The sequence below is a fragment of the Rhipicephalus microplus genome, chromosome X, assembly GCF_043290135.1.
Source record: "Rhipicephalus microplus isolate Deutch F79 chromosome X, USDA_Rmic, whole genome shotgun sequence".
NCBI lineage: Eukaryota > Metazoa > Arthropoda > Arachnida > Ixodida > Ixodidae > Rhipicephalus > Rhipicephalus microplus.
Window position 1 is genome coordinate 129,996,024 of NC_134710.1, and position 26,653 is coordinate 130,022,676.

Here is a 26,653-nt window from a genome sequence, read left to right on the forward strand (position 1 = left end):
CGTCGCTTCCTGTGCGTCATGCCAGCACCGCAAACGTACCACGTGTCTTCCCGCTTGACCATTGCAACCGCCGCCATGCCCGTCCACTCCCTTTGAATTTGTGGGCATAGACTTATACGGACCTCTTCCGCTTACACCAGCCGGTCATCGTTGGATTGTTACTGCCGTGCACCACCTTACTCGCTACGCGGAGACGGCAGCTCTTCCATCTGGTGCTACCTCTGAAGTCGCCGATTTTTTTCTTCGCGCCATTATTTTACGACATGGCGCACCGCGTGTGCTTCTTAGTGACCGTGGCAAGACATTTTTTTTCACACGTCCTTGCTGAAGTCCTCCATGCCTCTAACACTATCCACAAGACCACATCAGCGTATCACCCAGAAACTAATGGTCTGACTGAGCGTTTTCACCGAATTTTGTCCGACATGATCTCCATGTACGTTCAACCGGATCACAAAAACTGGGACACTATACTTCCTTTCGTCACGTTCGCATATAATACTGCCATACAGCGTACGACGAATTACAGCCCCTTTTTCTCGTTTATGGCTGTGTAGCGACTTTTCTTCCGGACACCACCTTTTTGTCCACATCTTCGTTCCATCTTCATCACTCCCGGAAGAGTTCACCGCTCGCCTTGCCCGCTGCCGTGAAATCGCCCGCGCCAACACTGCTACCATTCCGGAGAAGAGAAAAATCGACATTGATGCAAAGCGTCGAGTTGTTCTGTTCCGCCCAGGCGATGAAGTCCTTTTGTGGACACATGTTCGTGCACCTGGGCTCTGCGAAAAATTCCTTCAACAATATCTTGGTCCATACACCATTCTGGAACGAACATCCGAAGTCAACTATCGCGTCGCTCCTGTCAATGCGTCTCCTGATCTTCATCACCACCACACCGAGATCGTCCACGTCTCTCGACTCAAACCAGATATTCGGCGTTCCAACCCTTTCTAAGAAGCTGCCCTCTTTCGCGAAAGAGGAAAAATAGTGTGAGCGCTGACTATGTACTTCATCTTCATCTGTATCACAAAAACCATTGTAGTGATCATCATCGTATGTCACGCGGGCTGGGTCTCTTTGGCTCGTGCACCTGGATTAAAGATATAACCCGGTTACTGCCGTACTGGATGGTCTCATAATATATATATATATATATATATATATATATATATATATATATATATATATATATATATATATATATGAGATATAACAGACAGTAATGCCAAGGAATGTACAGGAGAAGTTATTAGAACCAATGGAATGTAAATAAGAAGAAAGAAGAAAGAAAAGTGCATGAAAAAATTACCAGCTGTGAGCTGTGGTTCTAATAACTTCCCCTGTACATTCCTTGGCATTACTGTCTGTTATATCTCATTAATATTGTATTAAACCACGGGAATACGAGCCCTTAGGTATACACTTCTCTCCCTTATATATATATATATATATATATATATATATATATATATATATATATATATATATATATATATATATATATATATATTACTTATTTACATTCCATTAATGTTAATAACTTCCCCTGTACATTCCTTGGCATTACTGTCTGTTATATCTCATTATTATTGTGTTAAAAACACGGAAAAACGAGCCCTTAGGTATACACTTCTTTCCCTTATATATATATATATATATATATATATATATATATATATATATATATATATATATATATATATATATATATATATATATATATATATATATATATATATATATATATATATATATTCTTTTATTTCATCTTGAATCATAAACTGCTACACAAATTAACTTTATTACCAACAACAATTACCAGTTAACTGTATTACCAGTTAACAAAATTACCAACAAAATAAAAAATTGAAGAGCATATTCAATGTAGAAATTGACAGCTTAAATAATTTTAAAAAAGCAAGCTGTCAGCACCTTTAACTCGTTCATAAATAATTTTGAATAATAAATATATACATATAAATGACTGCCTTTGGCATTCCCTGGCTAGTGAGAACCTATGTGGCTTACAAATAATGTGCATTCACACAGCATGCATTAGGACAACTAAGAAATTGCCAATTCTTAATTGTACAAAAGTTGCCAGTAACAGCTGCTATAATAACTATGTGACAGAATACAAAAGACTATACTTTGTCCCAGATGGAGCAGTCATCTGAACGGAATCCACAAGCACCTTCTGTCCCATTGGAAAATTTTTCACAAGAAAGCACAGCTTGTACTCAGGAAGCGAGTATATCTAAAAGAAAGTAAAACATGCATACATAACATAATTTTGTGTAAATGAAGCACCAAGTGACCTAGATCACTCCTCTCAAAAAAACATATCAGAAATAGGGGCTTTGTCAATGAGGTGAAGTACAAAGAGAAGCTTACCTCTAGAACACCATTTTCCCTCGCTACAAACAACCAATAGGTTGGTGCCACTTCCTTGATTTCAAACATGGATTTAGCACTGCAACATAAAAAAAAATTTATGTCCAAATACAAAAATTATTAAAAAAGGAAAGAAATAAACACTGAATATGGACTTACTCAGAGGGAGCTTCCTTAGACGTCATGCGAACTGGTTCCTTTTGAATAGGATTTTCCTCAGATTCACCATAAAGCAGTTCATCTTCATCATCATCATCAAGAACACCGCTACAGAACATCAAACAGAAGAAGAGAGAGAGACTTGCATCAAAACAACCATATCAGACATTTGATGAAAAAATTTCACAACAGAAGACCAAAGGCGCAAGCAAAAATTTTTGTCCTTTAACCTCAGCTTTATGTTCGTAAACATTCGTCACAACGATTGATTGATTGATTGATTGATATATAGGGTTTAACATCCCAAAACCACGATATGATTATGAGAGACGCCGTAGTGGAGGGCTCCGGAAATTTCGACCACCTAGGGTTCTTTAACATGCACTCAAATCTGAGCACACGGGTCTACAACATTTCCGTCTCCATCAGAAATACAGCCGCCGCAGCCAAGATTCGAAACCGCGACCTGCGGGTCAGCAGCAGAGTGCCTTAGCCACTAGACCACCGCGGCGGGGAATTTGTCACAATGAGAATCTTAACAATAGCTTAGCCTTACTTTGATGACATGTCAACGGACTCCTTTGGAGGTGGCAGTGGTTTCTGTGGCTTAGCTGGCTCATCCTGTTCTTCGTTTCGAGTGGTAAAAAGACCACTCATGTCCTTGTACACACATACACTCAAAATTTTTGCTTTCTGTCAAATAAGAATGAAATACAGAAAATACAGAGTGAAACACTTAATACCAGAAACAACGTACAGCAGTAGCCACCTCAACATAGCATGTCTTCGGTTGCATGTAAAAACATGAAAGAGTCAAGAAAAATAGTTTCACTTTTCTTTTTAGCTGTTTCTGGAAAATTATCTGCAAATGCCTCCCCAGCAGAAATTAAGGATAATGGTAAATGCGACTAAATCATGCATGCTGTGCTGATCCATGACATTAAAATTTAACGATAGCATTTGAGATGTTAGATTAACATGCCATGCAGAAAACCATAATGCAAAATGCGGACTTCGAACATGTACTGTGGGGCTGCGCCTCTGCCGGTCCCCCTTTCACCCAAGAGGAAATGAAGCGACTCATCAAGGCCCAGGACCAGACCTCTCAAATCCTGGCCGTCCAGAGGGCCCGCGCGAGGACCGTCAGGTTTAACCTAATGGTCCCCGAGTGGGCCTAGCCAGGTGACGCTGAGTTTACTCGCGTCTATTGTGGACCAAATAAAGTTGTTTCACTCACTCACTCACTCATAAAAAAGACATCATTGCATTAAGTGTATCATAAGAAATTTGCAAGCTTTTTCTTGTTTCAAAAAGGAAATGCATACTTGTACAGCTTTCATCGAAAACCATGACCTATGCTGCTTTGCAATAATATCTACACATCATAAGCCAAGAGGGAGGGCAAGCAAGGAAGAAAAACGCAGTGAAATTAGGACGACAAAAAACCAGCACCTAGCTTTACTGTGTGAAAACCCTTCAAACAGTAAGCTGACACCCCACTTCGCCAGGCTATTGACTCTGTTTTCTCTTTTTTTGCAAGTTTTTATAAGTACACTAGACTCTCGGCAAATAGAATATCTGTTCAAAGTTACTGCTGCTTAAATGAAAGAATCGCCTCTGATATTATTGGTTTTATAATTGTATTCTGCACCCTTGCTCATCTTTCAGTAAATGAAACTACAGCTAAACCTCTAATACCTGGATTATAAAAATGCAGAACAAAATAGGAATTTTTTATTTTGTAGTTTTGATAGGAAGCTTTAATCAATTACTGCAGTTAAATTATCTGAAATACCACTTTAATGCTAACATTTATATGTCATGGAAGCAAGGACCTTGCAAAAAAAAGAAACCCTACTTCTGAACTACTTACCATGCCGTGTGTCACCTGTTGGGTGCATAGACACCAAATAAACAAAATTATTGAAAATAGAACTTGCATCACCCACACGAGAAAGATCAGAGAAGTGAAAGCTGTTGCATGTGCTTTGTACTTTCTGCCATCAGCTACAAAACAATTGGTTCTAGCATACAGTACCTTAGACGAGACAGCGCTAGCTTTTTCATGCTGAAAGATACCTTCTGTTTGAGTACTCGACAGCCGGCAGTAAAGACGGTACACATTTTGCAATTTGCTTGCTCGAAATTCTACAGTATGTTGCAAATACGGGACACTCGGTAGTAAACATTGTTAAATAGAAAAATACTTCCCGGTCCCTTCAGGTTTTTTTTTTAATAAATCTACTGTAATTCAATGTTCGCCAAGTGTTTGCTGGGTATTTTTATATCGTTCTTAATTTCACAATTGCATCTTAAGCTATGGTGTGACAATAGGCTCATTCATGGCTGCACTGGAACTCTACGTAAGCGTTGCATTGCAAACATGCCCCATTTTCAATGTCATACACGCTGCTGCTGTGTACGACATGCCCACCTAAGCAAGGAAGTTCGGCAGATTGTCACATGTACACCCTCTCCCCATCTGAGCATGTGTAAAATGACTCTTCTAACCTCCAGCCCCTCTGTGTAAGCCTATCATGCCATTATCACCACACGGCAAGGCCACATGACTAGTGTGCCTTTCTCCTTACCAGCAGCTAACTCTACTTACCTCGCTATCACCACATTACTGAGCTCTGCTGAGCGTTATGATGGTTCAAAGCAAAGAGTAAACAAAGAGCAGCTGCACTATTAAACAGCAAAACTATTCTTCGCGTATTAGTAAACTACAATTTCACAATCCCGAAAACACCACTCTTACCACAACACGATGCTTGGTGAGCAAGAAAACGTGCAAAAAGGAAACGCTGGAGGAGACGCCACAATGAGATTCCCGCACCAAACACGTGATGTAATAGATTTTGAAGGAGTCTACCGAGTCCTTTGTAGCTTCTAATTAATAAAAATGAAAAACATTGTCATCTGTGCGTGTCATAGACCCCAAGCATACGAAGTTTCAGAAAATTTCATCGAGCAAATGTAGCAAAAATATGACAAATACATTTTAAAATTTCTGACACCCCGCATGAAAATTTCGGCGCAAAATTTAAAAATGAAAATTCAACCTCGATTTTCTCCGCTACTAATGAACTTATGATAGCTCATCATATGGCATTAGCATTTTATCAATCTAAATGAAGTCATAGTTTCTCCTTAGTGTCCCTTTAAAAAAACAAGAGAGGACAGTAACAGCAGAATTTTTTGGACTGCACTGAAAAAAATCCAGTCAGCTCCACTTCCCGAATACTGTTGAACAGAAGTTTATGGTCACCCTTCGTAAAGCTATATCGTACATCAATATTTTTTCCAGTGTTTGGCACTTGGCTTCAGCCTCTCATGCACGAACACTGCAGTTGGCTCTGCGACGACATGTCTGTTCTATCATCAACTTTGGCTGACATTCACGTCGGACACCTCCTTCATCAGGAGAATAAGAAATGTTCGCCATCTCCTGAACACTGACACTGATATGCTATTTTACACTCCACTGTGCCTCTCCGTCACCCTGTCTTGGTGCGTTTCTGGAAGGTTCACCCTCTAATAGAGTAACTGTACATGGCTCCTTTAGCAACTAGAGTTGTGCCACTGTTTCTAGGTACAGCTTGCTACGCCTCCAGGGGACCCACAGTAACTATTCATCAGGCAGTTTCACATGATTAAATGTGGCTCCTCCGTGCCGCGGAGAAGCCAACCTTTTGCAAGCAATGCCAATGCCTTGCAGGTTCCGGCCATCCAAGCGTTATTAAAGGCAACAGCCTTTCTTGGGATATTTCAATGCTAACATTTCAGTCTGCCTATCCATCTGTCCATTTGTCTCTTTGTCAAGCAAAACGGCTCAAGTATGACCACCTCCACAGCGCTTACCAACATTGCCCAGGTTTCTGGGTTCGAACGAGTGCAATTGTCGATTCGTCGATTTAAAAGCAAATATTGCGCATATCTGAGGCACAATGTCAACAGCCAATATTCTGTGGCATGTTTCTTTATACTAGAAAAGGCATACATAAGTAATGCTGAGAACTGTAGCGTTTATCAACTGCGCTGACAATGCAACGCCATGCAGAAAAAGGAGAGTTTCCGATGCTTAGCTAAGACGATACGGTGCTGCCACCTACTTTGAAATCTACGAAATAAGGCCTCCAAGTTTCGTTTTCTGAGATTACCGACAGATGGCATTTACGTCTCACGCAGCGTCTCCAGAATCCTATTTACTGATTTTCTTGTGCAAAACGTCAAAGAAATGCTTTATTCTATTCACTCTCTCCAGACGGGAGAGTATTGTTTTTCAACGACATTAGCAGTCGAACATGCAGATACGGGGCCAATTTTATTCTTGCTGCTGCTTCTTAGACGATGCTTGTCATGATACATAAGATCACAGGTCCATTATTTGGTGAAGTGCAAAACCAAAGGTTGGTTTTTGGTTTTAACGTCTCAAAGTAGCTCAAAGAGACACCATAATCGAGGGCTCTGGATCATTTCAATCACTTAGTGCACTTTAAGATGTACTTCACTCGCACGAATGTGACACCAAACACCGGCAGCCCTTTCACTATATGATGGAGTATTACACGCCAAACTGCTATACCTCCATTGAAAATCGTAAGATGATGTTACAGGCAAAATCCTCTACGCGCCACCGACTCCAGTGGTTTCTGCTTGAACAGAAGGCATAATTGTTGTGCGAGATAAAATTCCGACTGCAATTTTCTTGGGCATATGTTATACAGTTGAACCCACTTATAATGATCTATCCGTCATAGCGACCGTATTTAGGTGCACTTACGATTTCCAATGAAACCCTTTGAAAGAGAGTCCACATATAGCGAACATTTTTTTTTTTAAGCCTTTTACTCTAACAACCATCATTTCAGGCACGGTCGCGCTAAAGGCAGATGCATACGAAGTGAAAAAAAGTTAAAACAGGCCTCCTAAAGCTCCGGAGGGGCACGCGATCGGCGCACTTTGCTCCGATTTGAGATCAGTGAGCACCGCACGCAAATTGCTGACGCTTAAAGCAAGGTCGCTCACTTTCCAGTCATTTCTTCAACGGCAGAATGTCCCTGAGAGAAAAAAAAGTATAAGGCAGCATAATCTTTCGGTCAGCAACCGCGGCAACTTTATCTAACGCGTTCTCTGCAACCTTGATTGCCTACGATGAACCAAACAATACCTCAGAACGCAGGAAGCCATAAATGCAAGAAGCGATAACCACAAGTAGACTCTCAATGAACGGAACCTAAAGGGACCGGTAAAGCGAGCCCGCAGTCATCGAGAGCGTTGATGCACTGACAGCAAGCGTATGCTGCTTGTTTTATTAGGCGACATCCCAAGCGTGCTGCACATCATTGTGCAGGACCGTCAAGCTTTCCGGAGAAGTGCACATTGTTGGCAAAATGCTTGTCTTCGCCGTTTTGACTGAGCAAGCCAATCGCCCCTCACGTGCCGCTTCGGTGTGAAGCAGTCATGAACTGAGGAACTCGCATCAACGGTATACAGCAATGTCAGCATTGAACCGAGTAGGCGATGCGCTGCACGCATTTAGCTAGTGACATCATCGGCTACATGCTGCGATACCGCACTTGAGTGAAACAGTGTGAGCTTATCATAAACGAGGTTTAATTGCCTCGAAAGCACGCAGCGCGCGTGACTTCAAGCCACGAAAAGGCTTAGCAATTGTCACCAACGCGATTGCTAGCACTTTAATAAAATTGCACAGAAGAAAAAAAAAGCCGCTAAGAGCACGGTTTTAGGGACAAATCCATATACAGCTAAGTACACGGTTTTAAAGATGAGTCTATATTGTACACTATATTGTAAGTTAATGTACACACAATAGTGCTATTGGCAAAATAAATGCAAAATACATGTAGTCTTAGTCAGTGGGTCGTTTCAGTAGCTTGAAAATTATAATCGTGATATGCAAACACAAAGTTTTACTGGCATCACTCAAAGAAATGAAAGCCCTGCGGCAAGTGTACTAGCACCAGCATTAAATAGCAGCTGGTAAACATGAGCCAAGTAATCTATCATATTAACTAGTATAACTTGCACCCTCATATAATTTTTGCACCCCTAATATTTTGCCAGCTTTAAGTTCTACGAACCGCCCGAGCCGGCTCATCGGCTCACGCACGAAGAGACTTAGAACTGGTCTGGATGCTTTCAACAAGCGCGTGCAATCAATGGGCCGTGAGTGTGAAGCGCCTTCTTCCGAGGACTTACCCCGAATCAAGGTTTCTAGAACACCGTGCCGACTGGAACTGCTCGAGCGTCTACCACCCTCCCCCTATCTCTACGATCTCTACCATGAGAACATACGCCCACGTCACGGCACGGAACACTTTCTGCATCAATGAATGAGTGATTCTTGAGAAGAGAAAAACGGCGCCTAATTTCTGTCTGCCTCATGGGAGACACGGCGCAGTGCCTTGTAGGGAAAAGTGGGATAAAAACAATAGTGAAAAGATATAGATAAAAAATAGGACAAGGCAAGCAACTGAAAAAAAAAAAAGCAGATCGGAAAGTTGGGAGCACTGGTAAAAAAGCCCAAATATATATATATATATATATATATATATATATATATATATATATATATATAGATAGATAGATAGATAGATAGATAGATAGATAGATAGATAGATAGATAGATAGATAGATAGATAGATAGATAGATAGATAGATAGATTGTGGGCATTTGTAACTTACATCGTCCTTATCCCTGCATAATCACAATCACCATCATCCGCTTGTCTCTTTGCCCTCATTGCCACTCAGGGTCATCATCATCGTCTGTGTGCTGGCTCTGCCCGTTCGTTTTGCGAGGTCTTTCCTCAAATAAACGCTGTCGCAGCCAAGACTACCAAGACTTCATACGTGGTGGAGGTGGATTTTCGGTCCTCTGACCTCCCGCAGCCCGCTATACCCCCTGGAGCTTCGTTCAGGCCGCCGCTTGCGCCCACAGTCAGGCAGCATGTCCCAGACCGAGCCTGCCGGCACTGATGTCATCAACCACGCACCGCCGCAAGCTGCCCCTCCTACTTACATACACGGACATTAGCGGGAACCCCCGCTCTTCGCTGGTCTTCGGGGAGAAGACGTAGAAGACTGGCTTGATGACTACGACCGCGTAAGTGCCGCTAATAGGTGGGACGAGGCTGCCAAACTGCGTTACGTGCCTTTTTATCTGGTCGGAGTCGCGAAGACATGGTATTTTAACCACGTCGTTGACTTACCCGACTGGGCTACCTTCCAGCAGCAGCTGCGGCACGTCTTTGGGACACCAGACATTCGATCCGCCGTCGTGAAGAGGACACTCGATACTCGCCGACAACATCCCGGTGAATCGTATACTTCATACATCGAGGACGTCCTCGCACTCTGCCGGCGTGTCAATCAATCCATGCCGGAATCGGACAAAGTGATCCACATATTGAAAGGCATTGGGCCTGTTGCCTTTAATGCCCTCGCTGTGCAAAACCCAGCTACCATCGCTGATGCCGTGGGGACATGCCAGCGCCTTGATGCACTGGACTCCGTTCGCCTTCAACCAGACATCGGCGACCACCACTCCACGTCAGATGGCCATCTGCGTGACCTCATCCGGGACATTATACGCGAAGAATTGCGGTCCATGGGCTTCACACCTCCTACACCGCGACCTACACAGCCTTCAGGAATGCCCTTACGTGACATCATCAGGGAGGAACCTACATCCCTGACTGGCTCTGCGCCCGTACAGCCACCTGCTTCTCACCCTATAGCCACGTACCCTCAAGTTGCTGCCGTGCCTCCCAGCAATGCCCACGCGACATTGCCACATCCATTCTACGCGTCAGTTGCTGCCGCTACCCCGGTGAACTACCATTCCGTGCCCCCTGGCCCTTCAGCCCACCTGACCGCGCTATCTCCAGGTGCCCCGAATGCCTTCTATTCCCCACCGTGGCGCTCGTCTCGCCCTGTATGCTACTACTGTGGCTATCGCGGCCACATATCTCGTTTCTTCCGAAAGCGCCAGCAAGATGAGCGTCGGAACGATGTGCGTGAACGGGATTTGTACACCGGGGCGTCTTATCAAGGTCGGCGTTATTCGTCTCCCCCGCACCGGTCTCCATCTCCTCCTGCATCGACTGCACCACGAAACAGCCGAAACACGAGACGCCGCTCGCCTTCGCCCTTCCGCCGTTCCACTTCTCCACTTCGGCCCGCCTCATTCACCTCTGATATTCATTCGGAAAACTAAGTGATGCAGTTTGTGGAGGAAAAACTGCATTCGGAATTAGAACTGAAATTCCTCCATTAGGCCCGTGTAACATGGTTTCTGTGGAAGTGGAAGGAGTGCGAGTCGATGCTTTGGTGGACACAGGTGCGACATTGTCTGTGATACGTGCTGATTTGTGTGAAGATTTAAGGAAAGTAATGACGCCTTACGATGGCCCCACATTAGTTGCTGCCCAGAGGAACGTCATTCGCCCTTCCGCGTTTTGTACTGTGCGTGTTTTCATCGACGGCATCCGCCATCATGTCCAGTTTGCTGTCCTGTCCCGCTGCTCTCACCAACTAATTTTAGGGTGGGATTTTCTATCATCTGCTTCCGCGGCGATTTGTTGTGGACAACGCGTCGTTCACCTCGCTGACACCGACTACGTGCTTGACGACGATAATCAGAAGCCACTTCGTCTGGTCGCTGCGAAAGACATCGAACTCCCGCCACTACAAAAGCAAATTGTCAGCATTACGTCCAACGACATCTATCACGGGAATGTATTGGTCTCACCGTCACCACTTTGCGTTCGCAAAGATATAGTTCTTTCGTCCGGTGTCGTTCGTTTTTGCAATGGCTCGTCACTTGTCACCGCTGTCAACTCTACACCGGAGAAGATCTTACTGCCACAGGGCACTACTGTGGCCCGTGTTGCTGACTTCAAGCCTGTACACGTCACGCCACTTCAGGCCATCGCATCCAAAGAACCTTGCCTTGGTGAGCATGTTTCTTCCTCCGCCTTTACCACCACTATCAGCAGCGAATTGACATATTCACAGAGGCAGCAGTTGCTCGCATTGTTACAGAAACATGCAAATTCTTTCGACATTTGCTCGTCTAAGCTGGGCCGCACTAATACTACAGCACATCGAATTCAAACTGTTGGGACATCTATTGTACACCGCCGACCCTACCGCGTGTCTCTAACTGAAAGAAAAATTATAGAAAAAAAACGTTGCGGACATGCTTAAACAGGAAGTCATCCGTCCCTCATCTAGCCCTTGGTCGTCTCCTATTGTTTTGGTCCATAAAAAGGATGGCTCTGTGCGGTTTTGTGTGGACTACCGGGCGCTCAATAAGATCACACGCAAGGACGTGTACCCTATGCCACGCATTGACGACGCCCTTGATTCCCTACAAGGCGCGGAATTCTTTTCAAGCATCGACTTGCGTTCTGGGTACTGGCAGATCCCCATGCATGAAGACGATAAGGAGAAAACTGCATTCGCAACCCCCGACGGGCTATATGAATTCAGCCTTTCGGGCTCTGCAACACACCCGCGACTTTTGAGCGCATGATAGATACCGTGCTGCACGGCCTGAAATGGAAAAGTTGCCTTTGCTACCTGGACGACATTATTATCTTTTCGTCAACGTTTCCTGAGCACCTAGAACGATTGGATCAAGTTTTGACGTGCCTTGCCGGCGCCGGACTTCAGATAAACACGAAGAAATGCTCTTTCGCTCGCAAATCTATCAAGGTCTTAGGACACGTCGTTAGCAAAGATGGCATCCGGCCCGACCCTGACAAGATTTCTGCAGTCCTTCACTTTCCGCGCCCCGAAAAACCAAAGGAGCTTCGCAGTTTCTTTGGCCTCGCCTCTTATTTTCGCCGGTTTATCCAGAACTTCGCTTCTATTGCTGCTCCATTACACCAACTATTTGCTTCCAACGTCCCCTTTCTGTGGTCTCAAGAATGTCAAACGGCATTCGACCTGTTGAAGCGGGCACTCACGTCTGAACCTCTGCTCTGCCACTTTGACGAAGCCGCACCAACTATCCTCCATACCGTCGCTAGCGGCCTTGGTATAGGAGCCGTTCTTCTACAACGCAACAAGTCTTCCCTAGAGAAAGTTGTTGCATATGCCAGTCGCGTACTCACCGCTGCTGAAAAGAACTACACTATAACTGAGCAAGAGTGTTTGGCTGTGGTTTGGTCGGTCCACAAGTTCCGTCCCTATCTCCACGGCCGTCACATCACAATCGTTACGGACCACCATGCCTTATGCTGGCTTTCTACACTGAAGAACTTGTCCGGACGCTTGGGTCGGTGGATACTACGCTTGCAGGAGTACGACTTTGACAGAACTTACAAGTCAGGCAGAAGACATCAAGGCGCTGATGCTTTATCTCGTTGCCCGCTTCCAACTACCCATATGAGCGTTAGTGAGAAATCAACCGCCACATCTACCAAAGTTCATACGCTCGCATCAATAACGCAACCCTTTTCGGACGACGAGCCAACATTTATCTCCCGCCAGCGGTCCGATTCATACTGCAGACGCATGATGGACCACCTTTCGGAAGTTTCTCATCCACCAAACGCGCGACTCCGTCGTCAACTCCTGCACTTTAAGCTGGACAATGGGGTTCTCTACCGCCACGTCTACCACCCTGACGGTCAGCACTGGGTTCCTGTACTGCCACGCTCTCTTCGGCTTCAGGTGCTCGAAGCCTTCCACGAGGACTTGACTGCTGGTCATCTTGGTTTTAAAAAAACCCTTGACCGCATTCGATGTCGTTATTATTGGCCTGGCCTTTCTTCTAGTGTAGCTCGGTACGTCGGTTCCTGCTACCCATGCCAGCGTCGTAAACTCCCCACGTCGGCACCTGCTGGACCTCTACAACCACTTCCGTGCCCTTCAATGCCGTTCCAGGTTGTAGGTGTTGACCTTTACGGGCCTCTCCCCGTCACATCTGCTGGCAAATGATGGATAGTGACTGCCGTGGACCACCTGACACGCTACGCTGAGACTTCCTCTGTTATTACAGGCTCAGCTGTGGAAGTTGCAGACTTTATTCTTCACGCAATAATACTGCGTCATGGGGCTCCTCATGTACTGCTTAGTGACCGCGGCAAAGTGTTCCTGTCACAAGTTGTAAATGAAGTACTGCGCGCTTCTGGAACTACTCACACGACAGCTTCAAGCTACCACCCTCAGACAAATGGTCTCACAGAAAGATTTCACCGAACCCTTGCAGACATGATAGCCGTTTACGTCCAGCCCGAGCACAAAAACTGGGATACTCTTTTACCATTCCTCACATTCGCTTACAACACCGCCGTTCAGCGAACAACTTGCTACTCACCGTTTTACCTCGTGTACGGATGCACCCCGACTACCTTTCTCGACGTCTCCTTCTTTAGCAGCCATGGGAATTCATGTCAGTCTTCTAGCGAAGAATACATTTCCCGCCTGGCCCAGTCTCGCCATCAGGCTCGCATCAATACTGAAGCGAGACAGCACGAGCGGAAGATCATCTATGACGAATCCCACCGCGTTGTGTTTTTTCCAACCTGGTGACGAGGTGCTGCTTTTGACACCTATTCGCACTCCTGGTCTGTGTGACAAATTCCAGCCACGCTTCATCGGGCCATACATTGTTTTAGAACAGACTTCGCCGGTTAATTATCGTGTGACACCACTCGTCGCCCCAACCGACCGCCGCTACCGCAGCACAGAGATTGTCCACGTTTGTCGCATGAAACCTTTCACGCGACGTTCCCCGTCACTTTGACTTACGACGGCCAGGGTGTCCGCTTCCAAGTGGGGGAATTAGTGTGGGCTTTTGTAACTTACATCGTCCTCATCCCTGCATAATCACAATCACCATCATCCGCTTGTCTTTTTGCCCTCATTGCCACTCTGAGTCATCATCATCGTCTGTGTGCTGGCTCTGCCCGTTCGTTTTGCGAGGTCTTTCCTCAAATAAACGCTGTCGCAGCCAAGACTACCAAGACTTCATAATATATGTAATTACCGTAGGCTATCACAAGAGAACAGAAAAAATGCCACAGTTAAATAAAAGAAGTATAAAAGAAGATGCACTTTCACATAACTTGTTTATGCAGCCGGCGTTTTGATGGGAGCCCCGTCTTTTTCAAGGCATAATAATATTTACACATTTTCGTGTCTTCGTATAGTTTCTCGAGACAGGAGGGAAGGGGACAGAACAAAAATATTAACAAAAAAAAACCAAAGAAAAAAAGGAGGAAGAAACGTTAGAAAGAAGCAAGAGGGACATGGCAGGATTAGAAAGGAACAGGAACTGAACAGAGTAAGGCGAACGTAAATGAGCTATGCCATCTTTCATGCACCATATAGAGTCCAATTTTCTTTCATCGTGTGATATCAAGCCTTTAATCTATAAACGGTACCTAGGCGATATATTCATGATTTGGACACATTCGGAAAATGAGCTGCTCAAATTCATACAGGCATCAAACCGAGTGCACCCAAGCGTTTATTTTACACACTCCTACCCTAACACTGAATTAAGTTTCCTTGATGTACTTACTCGAATGGACGATGGTGCATTGGTAACTAGCGTATTCAGAAAACCTACGGTCAGGCAACAATACCTGCACTTCAAAAGCTGCCACCTGCGACACTGCAAAACCAGCATTCCCTATTCCCAACCTCACAGATTCCGACGAATCTGCTCCCGCACCGAGGACTTCCAAAAAAACAGCACACACATGCGCGAAGTACTCTTTCATCAAGAATACCCGCCAGCTATCGTTGATGACGCTATCAAAAAAGCGGAAAATCTGGACCGCCAGACTCTTCTACACCACCAAAATGATGCCGACCAGCACCGTAACAAAAATTTGCTATTAACTTTCACGAGCAACCCACCGAACATAAACAAAGTCCTAAGAAAACACTTTAACATATTGGAACAGAGCGTGCGACTATCCAAAATTTTCACTTCTCTTCCTTGTGTCATATACAGGCGGCCGAAAAGTATAAGGTATCATTTTATAAATTTAAAAATAGGCGTGAAACCTCAGACAGGGTGTTGCCCTTGCGGAAAAAGCAGATGCAAAGTATGCAAACACATGCAGACAATGACAGTGGCGGAAGGCACCCACTCAGATTTTAAGCGCAGGATAAGAGGTGCATTGAACTGTGACTCAGATAACGTCATATACCTTCTGGAATGTGGGGTATGTAACATGCAATACGTAGGCCAGACAGACACTCCGTTTAGAATTAGATTCAACAACCATCGGGCACATGTACGTTCACTGCCTGGATTCCACTTTCAAAATACAGTACATTAAAAGACCACAGCTTTGATAACATCAAAGTTACACTATTGGAAAGCAATTTTCGAACAATCAGAGAACGGAAACGGAAATCTTACTTAGGCCAGACAGACACTCCGTTTAGAATTAGATTCAACAACCATCGGGCACATGTACGTTCACTGCCAGGATTCCACTTTCAAAATACAGTACATTAAAAGACCACAGCTTTGATAACATCGAAGTTACACTATTGGAAAGCAATTTTCGAACAATCAGAGAATGGGAACGGAAATCTTACTTTCTCTACAAATTCAACACGATAAAAGACAGAATAAATGAACACCCAGGCACTCTGTCAAATGCCCCTCTCTAATCAGTACTTTGCCCCTAGCCTCCCATTACAATAATATTACCCCCTAACAAAGCTTTCAGTGTATACATCTGACAATAGAGAAATCGTTTACCGCTTCAAGCTTCAAGCACAGCCGGAACGCACAGATAAGTGGTCCCGGATGTCCTACACCTTAATCTGTCGAGTTCCTCATGCCCTACACCTTACTCTGTCGAGTTCCTCATGCTTCCTAATCCCACCATGTCCCTCTTGCTTCTTTCTAACGTTTCTTCCTCTTCTTTTCCTTTCTTTTTTTGTTGTTGTTAATTTTTTTTCTGTCCCCTTCCACCTATCTCGAGAAGCTATTAGAGGACACGAAAATGTGTAAATATTATTACGCCTTGAAAAAGACGGGGCTCCCATACAAATGTCAGCTGAATAAACAAGTTATGTGAAAGCACATCTACTTTTATACTTATAACCTTGCGGCAACCCAAGGTATTCTTCTGTATATACAGTCGAAGCTCATTAATTTGAACACGCTTAATTCGAACTCACGATTAGGTCCCGTCAAAGCTATGTCTATTCTAATAGGCGATAACGCTCAGTAATTCTAACGCGCAAGCACTTGCGACGGTTCATTCGAACATACCGCGCTCCAAAAATTCTCTCAGCACCCCACCCGATCCCACGGCGGCATCTGGGACACCTCAACGCTGCGGGAGAAGGAAATAAAAAGGTAAGAAAAGGCTGCGGTGGAATGTTTGCTCTCTCTCAAATGCCGATCTGCGACGCACCCGTGTCACGCTTTTCTTTTTTCCATCCCTGCCACGTAAAGACTCTTCTCCTTCCAACGCCGTGCGCAAAGAGAGGGAAAAAAAAGAAAGCTGCCGCTGGATTGAACGAATGTGTGGTTGAAGGAAAGGAAAAAGGCATTATATTCTACTGCCCTTGCCCCTTGCGGGAGCACGGCTCTGCGCCTTGAGGGGGGAGTCTCTCACGCGCCCGTGCCACGCTTTCCCCTTTTTTGTCCCTGCAAAAAAAAAAAAAAAAAAAAAAAAAGCTGCCGTGGAGTGTTGGTTTTATCTCAAAATGCCGATCTGCTTCTCTCCGCATGGAGACGCTCTTCCTTTCTCGTCACGTGCTGGCCATGCTGCGGCTCTCTGCTAAGCACTCGTTGTTATCGTCGTCTTTAGAAAGTGGCGGCGCAGTGGGGGGAGCCGGGATGGTGATGGGTTGATGAGTTACGTGAGACTCTGGGCCAAAGCGCTTCGCACCGCATCCTCTTCTTATCTGACGACGGCACATTTCCACGTGCAACTTCTCTTGCCAGGAGAATTCTGAAGCCAAAGTAGAAATGCTTTGCAAGCTACGTGCGAAATTGACTCCCTGCAAGGCAAACATGTGCAGACGTGCATCACCGATTACTTCAATTATAACAGATGTCCTGTGATTTGTGAATAAATGTAAGTTTTCTGAAACTTCCCCCTCGTGTATTAACTCAATGCACATGCGCCATTGAACGGAGAGCCCTCCATTCATTTAGCTTTTAATTCGAACAAATTTTCGGGCCCCTTCGAGTTAGAGTTATCGTGATTCGGCCGTATATATATATCAGCAAAATTCTAGTTTGTTGTTATGAAGTTTGCCAAAGAAAACTGGAGCCGTGCCGCCACGAAGCACTTCAGCGTGAACTACAACGTGTGAGATCGATGCTCAGGAAAAAGCAGAGTGCACGCTTGCTAATACAAGTTTTCCGCCGTTGAAGAAGGCCTTTTCAATTATATGTGAACACTTAGGTTCTTGCTTTCTCCCAGCATTGTCGAGAAGAGCTTCAAGAAAATGGGGAATTCGAACACCCTCGACAGAACCGAGGATGATGCGCTTTGGGAGGGTGGTGACAGCGGCCGCAACGATGATTCTCAATCAAAACTTCGGATTGGTGATTCTGACTAGACCGCGCGTGACCAGATCTGACTGGTTAAAGTACGTGCTGATTCTGTTCAATTAACAAGTACACTTTGTTTGTGCATCACTTTATTATTTTAAGTGTATATACTGCACGCATTAGGATTAATGCTCATTAGGGAGTTTTAGCTTGTTCGTATACTTCTTTACGTTAACGTATTACCGGTTGGCGCTTAGGGTCTTACCGCAGCGCATATTTTAGCTCCTTATACGTAAATGTTTACATACATACATAAACACAAATAACTTTACGTTATCGCACACCATAAATTGTGATGCTAAATGCATATAAACTGCATTTAACTTACATAGGATCACCATTGTGGCAAAATCACGAGACTTAATTTTATCACGTTTGGTATCCTCGTATGCCAAAAATGTGAAAAATGCAGGGCTACTGCAAAGATGGTGTCGACACCTTGTGACACTTCGTGCAACAACAGTCATAAACATGTTGGCTTACAAATAATATTTTTGAGGTGAAAATTATTGAAAGGTAACCCATTTGTAATAACGCCACTGTGCGGTTTTTGCATAAGACATACAATGCATGATGTTTTTGCAATAACAATTTTGTGATTACCTGGTTCACTATTTCCCCGCTAAATGGCACCCCCTATCCAGTTTGTCGGGCATGATGGAGAAATGAAAAACTTTCATGTTGTCGGGAGCTCGCACGTTTACGGCGTCTATGTCCTAGGCCATTCTAGCCTTGGTAATCCGGCTGAAACAATGCAATGACTATTGGAGCTTGCACTTTGGCTTATTTCAACTCGACAGCTCAAGTCCCCGCAGTACGAATACCACGAGTTTCTACGAACGAAGGTGGACTTACGAGATAGGCCGGGAAACGCAAAGCTTATAATGGCGGGAAACGTAAAGTTTTAAACCACATCCGGCAGAAAATGTAACAGTTTACGTTCTGTAAAACCCGCACAGGCGCAGATTCTATCTGGTATCCAATAACATAAAGAAGTATACGTACAAGCTAAAAGCCCCTATTATGTCGTATGCGCTCGCGAAATACCCGCGTAATTTGCTCACCCCCTTCTGGAGCCCCTAAATCGCAAAAAAAGAAGTGAGCAAATTATGCGAGTAAATGTGGCAGTTATACTTACATCACAAATGTAGAATGAAAATAAAAATGTGCGTACAATCGCTCAATTTAGTTACCTCAAAAATGTCATGTTTCATGTTTTAAGCACAAGCATACGACAATGCACTTGAATCGTGCATTCACATCTTTACGATTTTCAAGCAGTGATTGCAAATGCCAAGTACGCATGTTTATCGCTATCAAGGCTGATTGGGTTAAACATTCTTGACTACAATTTGCCCCCTAGTCAGCACAAGAGAGCCAAAGACAACGGAGAGATAACACAATATTCTGGCTCGATCATAAATGGGAGTGCGAAGAACAAAAATTGTTTAAGCATATATTATTGCACCTGGTTCACGTTTGTCACATGAACTATTAGGTGCAATAATTACATACTAGGAGCATCAGCATAATATTACGACTCATAAATATGAGCCAAGCAACATAGTTTGGTTCGCATTACACCACACACATGCACACATGCATGCACACACGCATGCGCACACACACACTTTAAACATCCCATGAGTGCGGCTCCTACAAAGGTAGTGAGTGGCTTTCCCGCGTAGCGACTGAGCCCAACATGGCATACTTTAGTACAACTCTGCTACCTAAAAGTAGCATATACAGCAACTCTACCTTTGACATTTCCACCCTAGCTTCTTGAAGCACGCACAGCCCTCCCCTTCCTACCAAGGCTCGCTCTTGCCACATTACAAGGCCACGTGATCAGCGATACCACAACACCAGACATGAAAACCTCGACTAAGGACAGCTTCACTGTTATAAACTGTGCACTGTTTTGCATGGACAGAGTCTACCCAAGTTTGCTTGCAAGGCAGACAATATTAATAAAGCTTCTACCCGTGCTACTCCCTACTTTGTTAAATATTTTCCAAGCAAAATTGCCACACTGCATGCGGTGCCGGTATCTTTACAGATTATGTTTTTTTCTCCTTTCTCATTTCATTATGACTCCACTACTCCCTGGGTCATGTTGGCCTACAGTATTTTGTAATTATCAATGAAATACCACTCACCACTGCTGTAAGTTGTGGCCGTAGAACCGCCAAGCGGCATCCCGCAGCAGGGTCTCCTCTCAAAGTCAGGTGAATGACAAGGCCTTCAACACTTCGTATGATTACATGTGGGTCAGCCAGGGAACCCGCAACAATAGATGAGCCCACATCCAAAGGAATGTGCTGCAACTGCCTAGTGCCGTCCAGAAGGCGCACCCCCATTGGGCAAACCTGTATCCATTGAGAGACTCTTCCATGAATATTTTCTTCCTTGTGGACATATCTCATATTACAAAGAAAATTAGCATATTTGTCGTGATCCAACAAACCTGTGCAATATTTATCAAACTTTGAAGAAGGCATGTGCCAATGTCATTCTTTTTGCTTCGAAGTAAAGTGGAACAATAATATCTGGGAATATATGTCCCAAAACCACGATATGATTATGAGGGACACCCTAATGAAGGGCTATAGAAATTGATTATCTGGTGTTATTTAATGATCACTAACATTGCACAGTACAGGTGTCTCTACTATTCCACCTTCATCGAAATGAGATCGCCGCAGCCAGGACTGAACCCACCACCTCCAGGTCAGCAGCCGAGCACCATAACTAGTGCTCCACAGGGTGGACAAGGTGAAGTAGGAGCAACTTTGAATAGTAACAACAAGATTTGAATATCAGTTTGATGCATGTGATGCAAGTGATAGCTGTTAAAATACGCCATTTTTGGTCACTTGTTACGCTAAAAGTGGGCCTCAAATGGACACATTTTAAAACTGTAAGGACATTAAAGCGAAAGCAATGGTAGGCTCCGCCAGATTTCAAAAGAAGCCTTCTAAGACTATTTCCAACAATGGCACCACAGAAGAGAAAGTATGTGTACATGCAATTACCTCCAAAGTCCCACTTCACAGGTTATTATTTATACATTGCCAGATGTAACATTAGCACACTGAACCACAATTCCTGAAACTTTTTGCCTGCCCTCTATATAAAATGCAAAGAACCCAATGGAGAAGAGGTTAAGAGACAGAGATGAAGAGCTGCCCAAAAGTGATGATGTTGACCAAGTTGACATATTTCCATTCTCTGATAATGTAATTTTTCTATTTCTCAATTTTCCAATTAGACTCATGCTGCATCTACAAGAAAAGCACATTAGATGTGAATGCACAAAGCTTTCTTTGAATCTATAAAAATTGGGTTCACAATGTTTTCACAGCATGTTAGAATTGTTAAAATCTGTACTGCCAAATCAAAGCAGCATGTTTACCCAGCTGTTAAATCTATAAGGTGGACACACTACATAATAATTAAGTTTCATGGTCCCAATGAGGCCAAGTTATAATAATTATACTTTCTGGGGTTTGACATCCAAAAATCCCAGTAGTATTACCATACTTGCTGTGCAATCAAGAAAAAAATTTGAGACTCTAAAGCTTTGTTTTTAGGAGTTGAACGCGACAGCGAAATCTTCAAACACTTAGTCTTCAAACACTACTTCAAACATTTAGTGCATGAAACCTTTTCAAATTTGCTTTGCACCCACTACGTGGCTTAAGGGAATAGACACAGTAGCATGTATGCCTTTAGTAGTGGGGTACCAGCTTTAAACCACGGAGCCGTTACGATAATCACATATTCTGACACCCATTGGTAATAGACGCTTGTACCACGCATTATTCCTGGAATATTCCATGTTGCATTGTGAAGCATGTATACAGGACGCGCGTGCTTGTAAAGCATGAAAGCTACTTTCACTGCATTTCCAAGCAGAGGAAGTTCTTTTCAATGTTTTCACAAGCAGAGGCGTGGCCATGTGGTAGAACATTCGCTTTCCACGCAAACAACCCCAGTTCGATCCTCACTTGGACCCAAACAACCCTGCTTCAATCCTTGCTCTGCTCCAAAATTGCTTATCATTTGTTTAATTTATTTACATTGTTCTTGATTTTTTTGGTCACGCATAAGATGATGAGTTTTCGTTCACAAATAACAACGCCGGAATTTCTGCGAAATGAGCTCTTCAACGCTATCACGTTAATATCCCCTCCCACAAATGACGGCTATAACAAGACTACATGCTAGAAGAGAGCACTGTAACAGCACAGTTTTGGAGTCTAACAAAACATTATTTGCATATAATAAAGACTATTAAGACTCTTTACCTGTAGTACATAGCGCCCATCACCAAGATTGCCAGCAAATACAGTAGGGTTTTGTGTGCTGAAACCACTGTGGTCAAGCTCGTTTATCTCCTGGTCAGTCTGAAGAATCTGCATGTAATGAAGCGGGGTAATATCCAGAATAAAAATAAGTGACCTCAACTAAATTATGGTCATACCATGCTGCTGTCAGCCCTGCTGAGAATTAAAAAGGCGTGCGTGTTGGTCAAAGGCTGCTCTGCAGCCTTGTCTTCAGACGCAGGGTCACCAGACTCCTCAGCTTTCTTTGGTGGCTGTTTTAAAATGCAGTAAAATTGAACACACTTCAATGTTGAAGCGACAAATGCATGCCATAACCTTCACAATATGAATATTTTATTAGGCGAGCTTGGGTCGCAGGCAATACAACAACAATATACTGTTGAGTTCTGTGTCTGGTGCTTATTTATTTATTTATTTGTCATACTGTTAACCCTCCCTTGAGGGTCGTTACAGGGAGGGTGAAGAATTGAGTTGCACAAAATTAAATATTTCAAAAGAAATTGTAAGATGAACTCTGTAACATATAGCACAATTATATGAGAAACACAGTTACATGCTTTTTTCACTCAATACATTTACAACACGATGTCTATGACCGATGAAACATTTGTAAGAAAACATATACATGAACACTGAAAACTATGCATTTTCAACAAAATGCCAATCAAGAGCAACCTCAAAATCACTCAAAGTTCTTTTTTGCACCATATCATTCGGTAATTCTTTACACATATTAATAGTGTCAGGAAAGAAAGAAAATCAGAATATATCTGTTCGAGCATGTATTGGTTGTATGAATGTAGTGCATGTTGTTCTTGAAAACCTTTTGTAAGAATGCTTCAAATAAGCATCCCTGTTTATTTTCACCCCGGCATGCAAGATCTTAAAAAGAAGTTTCAACCTCCGTTTCCGCCTTCTTAATTCTAGCGATTCCAATTTACATACCTTTAACATTTCAGTAACAGAATCCCTTCTTCGATATTTGAAACAGATAAAGCGAGCTGACATTCTCTGAATGCGTTCTAATTTATTTTTTATACCTTTTGGTGTGGGCTCCACACAGCACTAATGTATTCCAATCTCAGACGGACATACGTTTTGTAGGCAAGCAGCTTGACATCTTTTGTGGCTTGGCCTAACTTCCTTCGTAGGAAGCACAATTTTTGACATGCTGATTGACAGATGTTATCAACATGAGGACGCCCAAGTATTTAAAATTACAGACTTTCACCAGCATATGATCACCAATGTTATATGCAAACGAAAGCACTTCCTTCTTTTTTGTAATGTGTGTGTAAGTGGATCTCTTAATGTTAATTTCCATACCCCATTTAGAACACCATAAGTTTAGGGTTTGTAAGCACTGACTGATATTCACTTGATCTTCTCTACGTGATACTGGAATATAGATTAGGCAGTCATCTGCAAATAGCTTAATTTTTACTGGTGGTTGGACAACTGATGAAATATCATCTATGTATAAAAGGAAAAGTAGGAGCCCCAATACAGATCCTTGAGGCACTCCCAAATACACCTCCCGATTTCCCGACATAGCATCTCCCACTCTAACTGCTTGTTGTTGATTGCCTAGATAAGCTCTGGTCCAACTGAGAACATTCTCACTAATACCGACATTGCGAAGCTTCGCCATGCAACTATCAAACATTCATATTTGTTCTCTACAGATGATGCATGTATACCAGAACACATGTCAACCTTAATTTACAATTCATAAGGCACATGGACTTATGATAGGATTACACAAACTATTGCAAGAACACTGGCTGCAACTACTGCCTTCAGACAGAATTCATTGAATTTAAAATATGCCAGCATAAACTTCAGGTGCGCTAAACAAGGTGAACGTATCAGAAACCAATACACAACCACCTTTTTCTCTGCAGGAGGACCCATGACGGTCCACATATGCACGCAGCCTGGTAGCTCAAAAGTTGTCACCACTTGAGGCCGAACAGAGCGCTGTTGAGAAAAAAATTGTGTTACATAATTTCTGAACTGCCTACTAAGTAAAAATGTATACTATAGCCATATCTTGCTATAAATATATTCATAACACTGGCATTTTACTTTGTTGCATTGTAAGTTTTACCTGCTATGCAATCACGAATATATTTTTTGCAATGAAAAAGCTGTCTTGGCAAAATCAGGCAGCCCAAACAAGAATTTTCAATAAAAGTAAAGTTTAAGAAATTCATCAACAACTGACCACTTGTATGATTTGATGCCAAAACATCACAGTTCTTTTTGCAGTCACACTATGGTGCACATGATAAAGCCAAAAGAAACATGATTCCAGGGAACACTTAACTGACCAACAATGTGAAGCTTTCCTGTCTGTACGATTGCTACGGCTTGCCAGCATAATCTCGTGCATCGCCAAGAACGGAATAACCCTGAATTATGCTCACCACAGCACACCAGTGCATGATACAAAGTCAATGTGTCCGCCAGTTAAAATGGTTGAACACAATTCAACTATTTTAGCTGGCACACACAGTTTCTCACTTTTCGGCTTAGTGGCAGCAATAAAATTTTGCTATACTGAAAGTGTAGAAAGCTTTTTGTTATTCAGTAGATATCAAGGTTTAATATACAAGGCCATCTAATGAACAGGAATTGTTAAAAAATGTATATACATCACAACAGTGAATATTCATTTATATTGAAATAAGTCAAACTGACATGCGAATTGAAATGTAGATACCTACATACAAGCAAGAAGTCACTGCTAGTTAAACACTGATAAGAAATTTTACTTTTAAAAAAAGAAAAGCAATTAGTACTACACCACTGTGCATCCTAAAGAAAATTTAGCATTTTTTTATTTATGGTATAATATCTGTACAAAACAATCTCTAAAAAATAATGTTGCTCCTTAAATGAAACAACTGCCTCTAATATGATTGGTTTCATGTAGAGATGCACGAATATTCGAAATGTCAAATATTTTACTCATAGTGTTCGCTATTCAACTTGCAGCGGAACTTTACTATCTGAACTGCCATTCGAATTTCCCGAAGACAAATACAGTCAACGTCAAACTGACAATGGCCCCTTCAAATTTTCAATATGCTTCAACCCATCACATTTTTGTTTTGCAGCAAAGCAGCCTTTGAGGCTCTGCTACAGTCTTAAAATGTATTGACTACTGACTCGTGAAAACGCTGGTTCCAGCATGGAGATGACTGATGTGGCAGAGGTGGGGGCCAATGCTGATCTGGACTTGAAATTTGAGCAGAAGTCCGAAAAATCGGACGCTGAAGGTTTTTAGCATCCACAATTTCAGATGTTCTTATATATTGAGATCTACGACGCAGATTTGGAACTTAAGACTTGAAGGTAGCATAGCCATGTCCTCCATATCAATTTGCCTTTCACAGAAGTTGTAAGAGGAGGACCAACTGAGGAACTAGCATCATTGCTTCTCATGTGTTGAGTGTTGTGGGCAACACTTTGGTTGCACCGATTCATGTACATAAATATAATATGGCCCTGCTTTGCCTCATTCTTGATAATACAACTATGAAACACCACCCCACCAGCACTTCAACCCAGCCAAAATAAACACTTTCATGTTGCTATATCAAAAAAAGAGAAATGTTCTAAAAATATTGCATTTGATTCGCACCCACAATTTGCACAGCACTACTTTCGTATCTACTTGAATTCTGCAAACCTATACATCTTTCAGTAAATGTAATAATGTACAATTGTTGGGGTTGAACATCGCAAAACCGTGATACAATTATGAGAGATGCCGTACTGGAGGAATACAGAAATTTCGAGCATCTAGGGTTTTTCAACGTGCCCCTAGATCTAAGCACACAGGGTTATCTTTTCCCGTTTATTGGAACATATTTTCCTGGTTGTTTCAGGTTCTATTTACCGAGAACATACCATTTCTACATCTAGAAATCAAGGACACTAACGAAACATGGAGAACTTGGAACAGAATAAGATATTTACTCTCAGTAAAAAAGAGGAAATATTGCGTGCATTAAATCACATGACATTATAAAACAGAGATTTTCAAAATGAATGTATTCAAATATGAAGTACTATTTCTTATAATTAATCATCATCAGCCTGACTATGCCCACTGCAGGGCAAAGACCCGCATCTGCCAATCAACCCAGTCTTGTGCTTT

At 43.0% G+C, this 26,653-nt stretch overlaps 1 protein-coding gene across 7 annotated transcripts in view; it reads right to left on the reverse strand.

The window, feature by feature from the left end:
- The window catches only part of Cpsf160 (cleavage and polyadenylation specificity factor subunit 1), a 129,087-nt gene that overhangs the window by 69,196 nt on the left and 33,238 nt on the right, over positions 1–26,653 (reverse strand). For all 7 annotated transcript variants that reach the window (XR_012886975.1, XM_037427734.2, XM_037427735.2 and 4 more), the window contains 8 exons: positions 24,376–24,465; positions 22,623–22,736; positions 22,447–22,554; positions 20,296–20,505; positions 3,113–3,249; positions 2,557–2,664; positions 2,398–2,476; positions 2,154–2,260 (listed from right to left, as the gene is read on the reverse strand). Coding sequence is in view for 6 of the 7 variants with exons in the window: in XM_037427734.2 (XP_037283631.1) it covers positions 2,154–2,260; positions 2,398–2,476; positions 2,557–2,664; positions 3,113–3,249; positions 20,296–20,505; positions 22,447–22,554; positions 22,623–22,736; positions 24,376–24,465 (953 nt within the window). In the remaining variant the exon portion in view is untranslated. The remainder of the gene's footprint in view (positions 1–2,153; positions 2,261–2,397; positions 2,477–2,556; positions 2,665–3,112; positions 3,250–20,295; positions 20,506–22,446; positions 22,555–22,622; positions 22,737–24,375; positions 24,466–26,653) is intronic.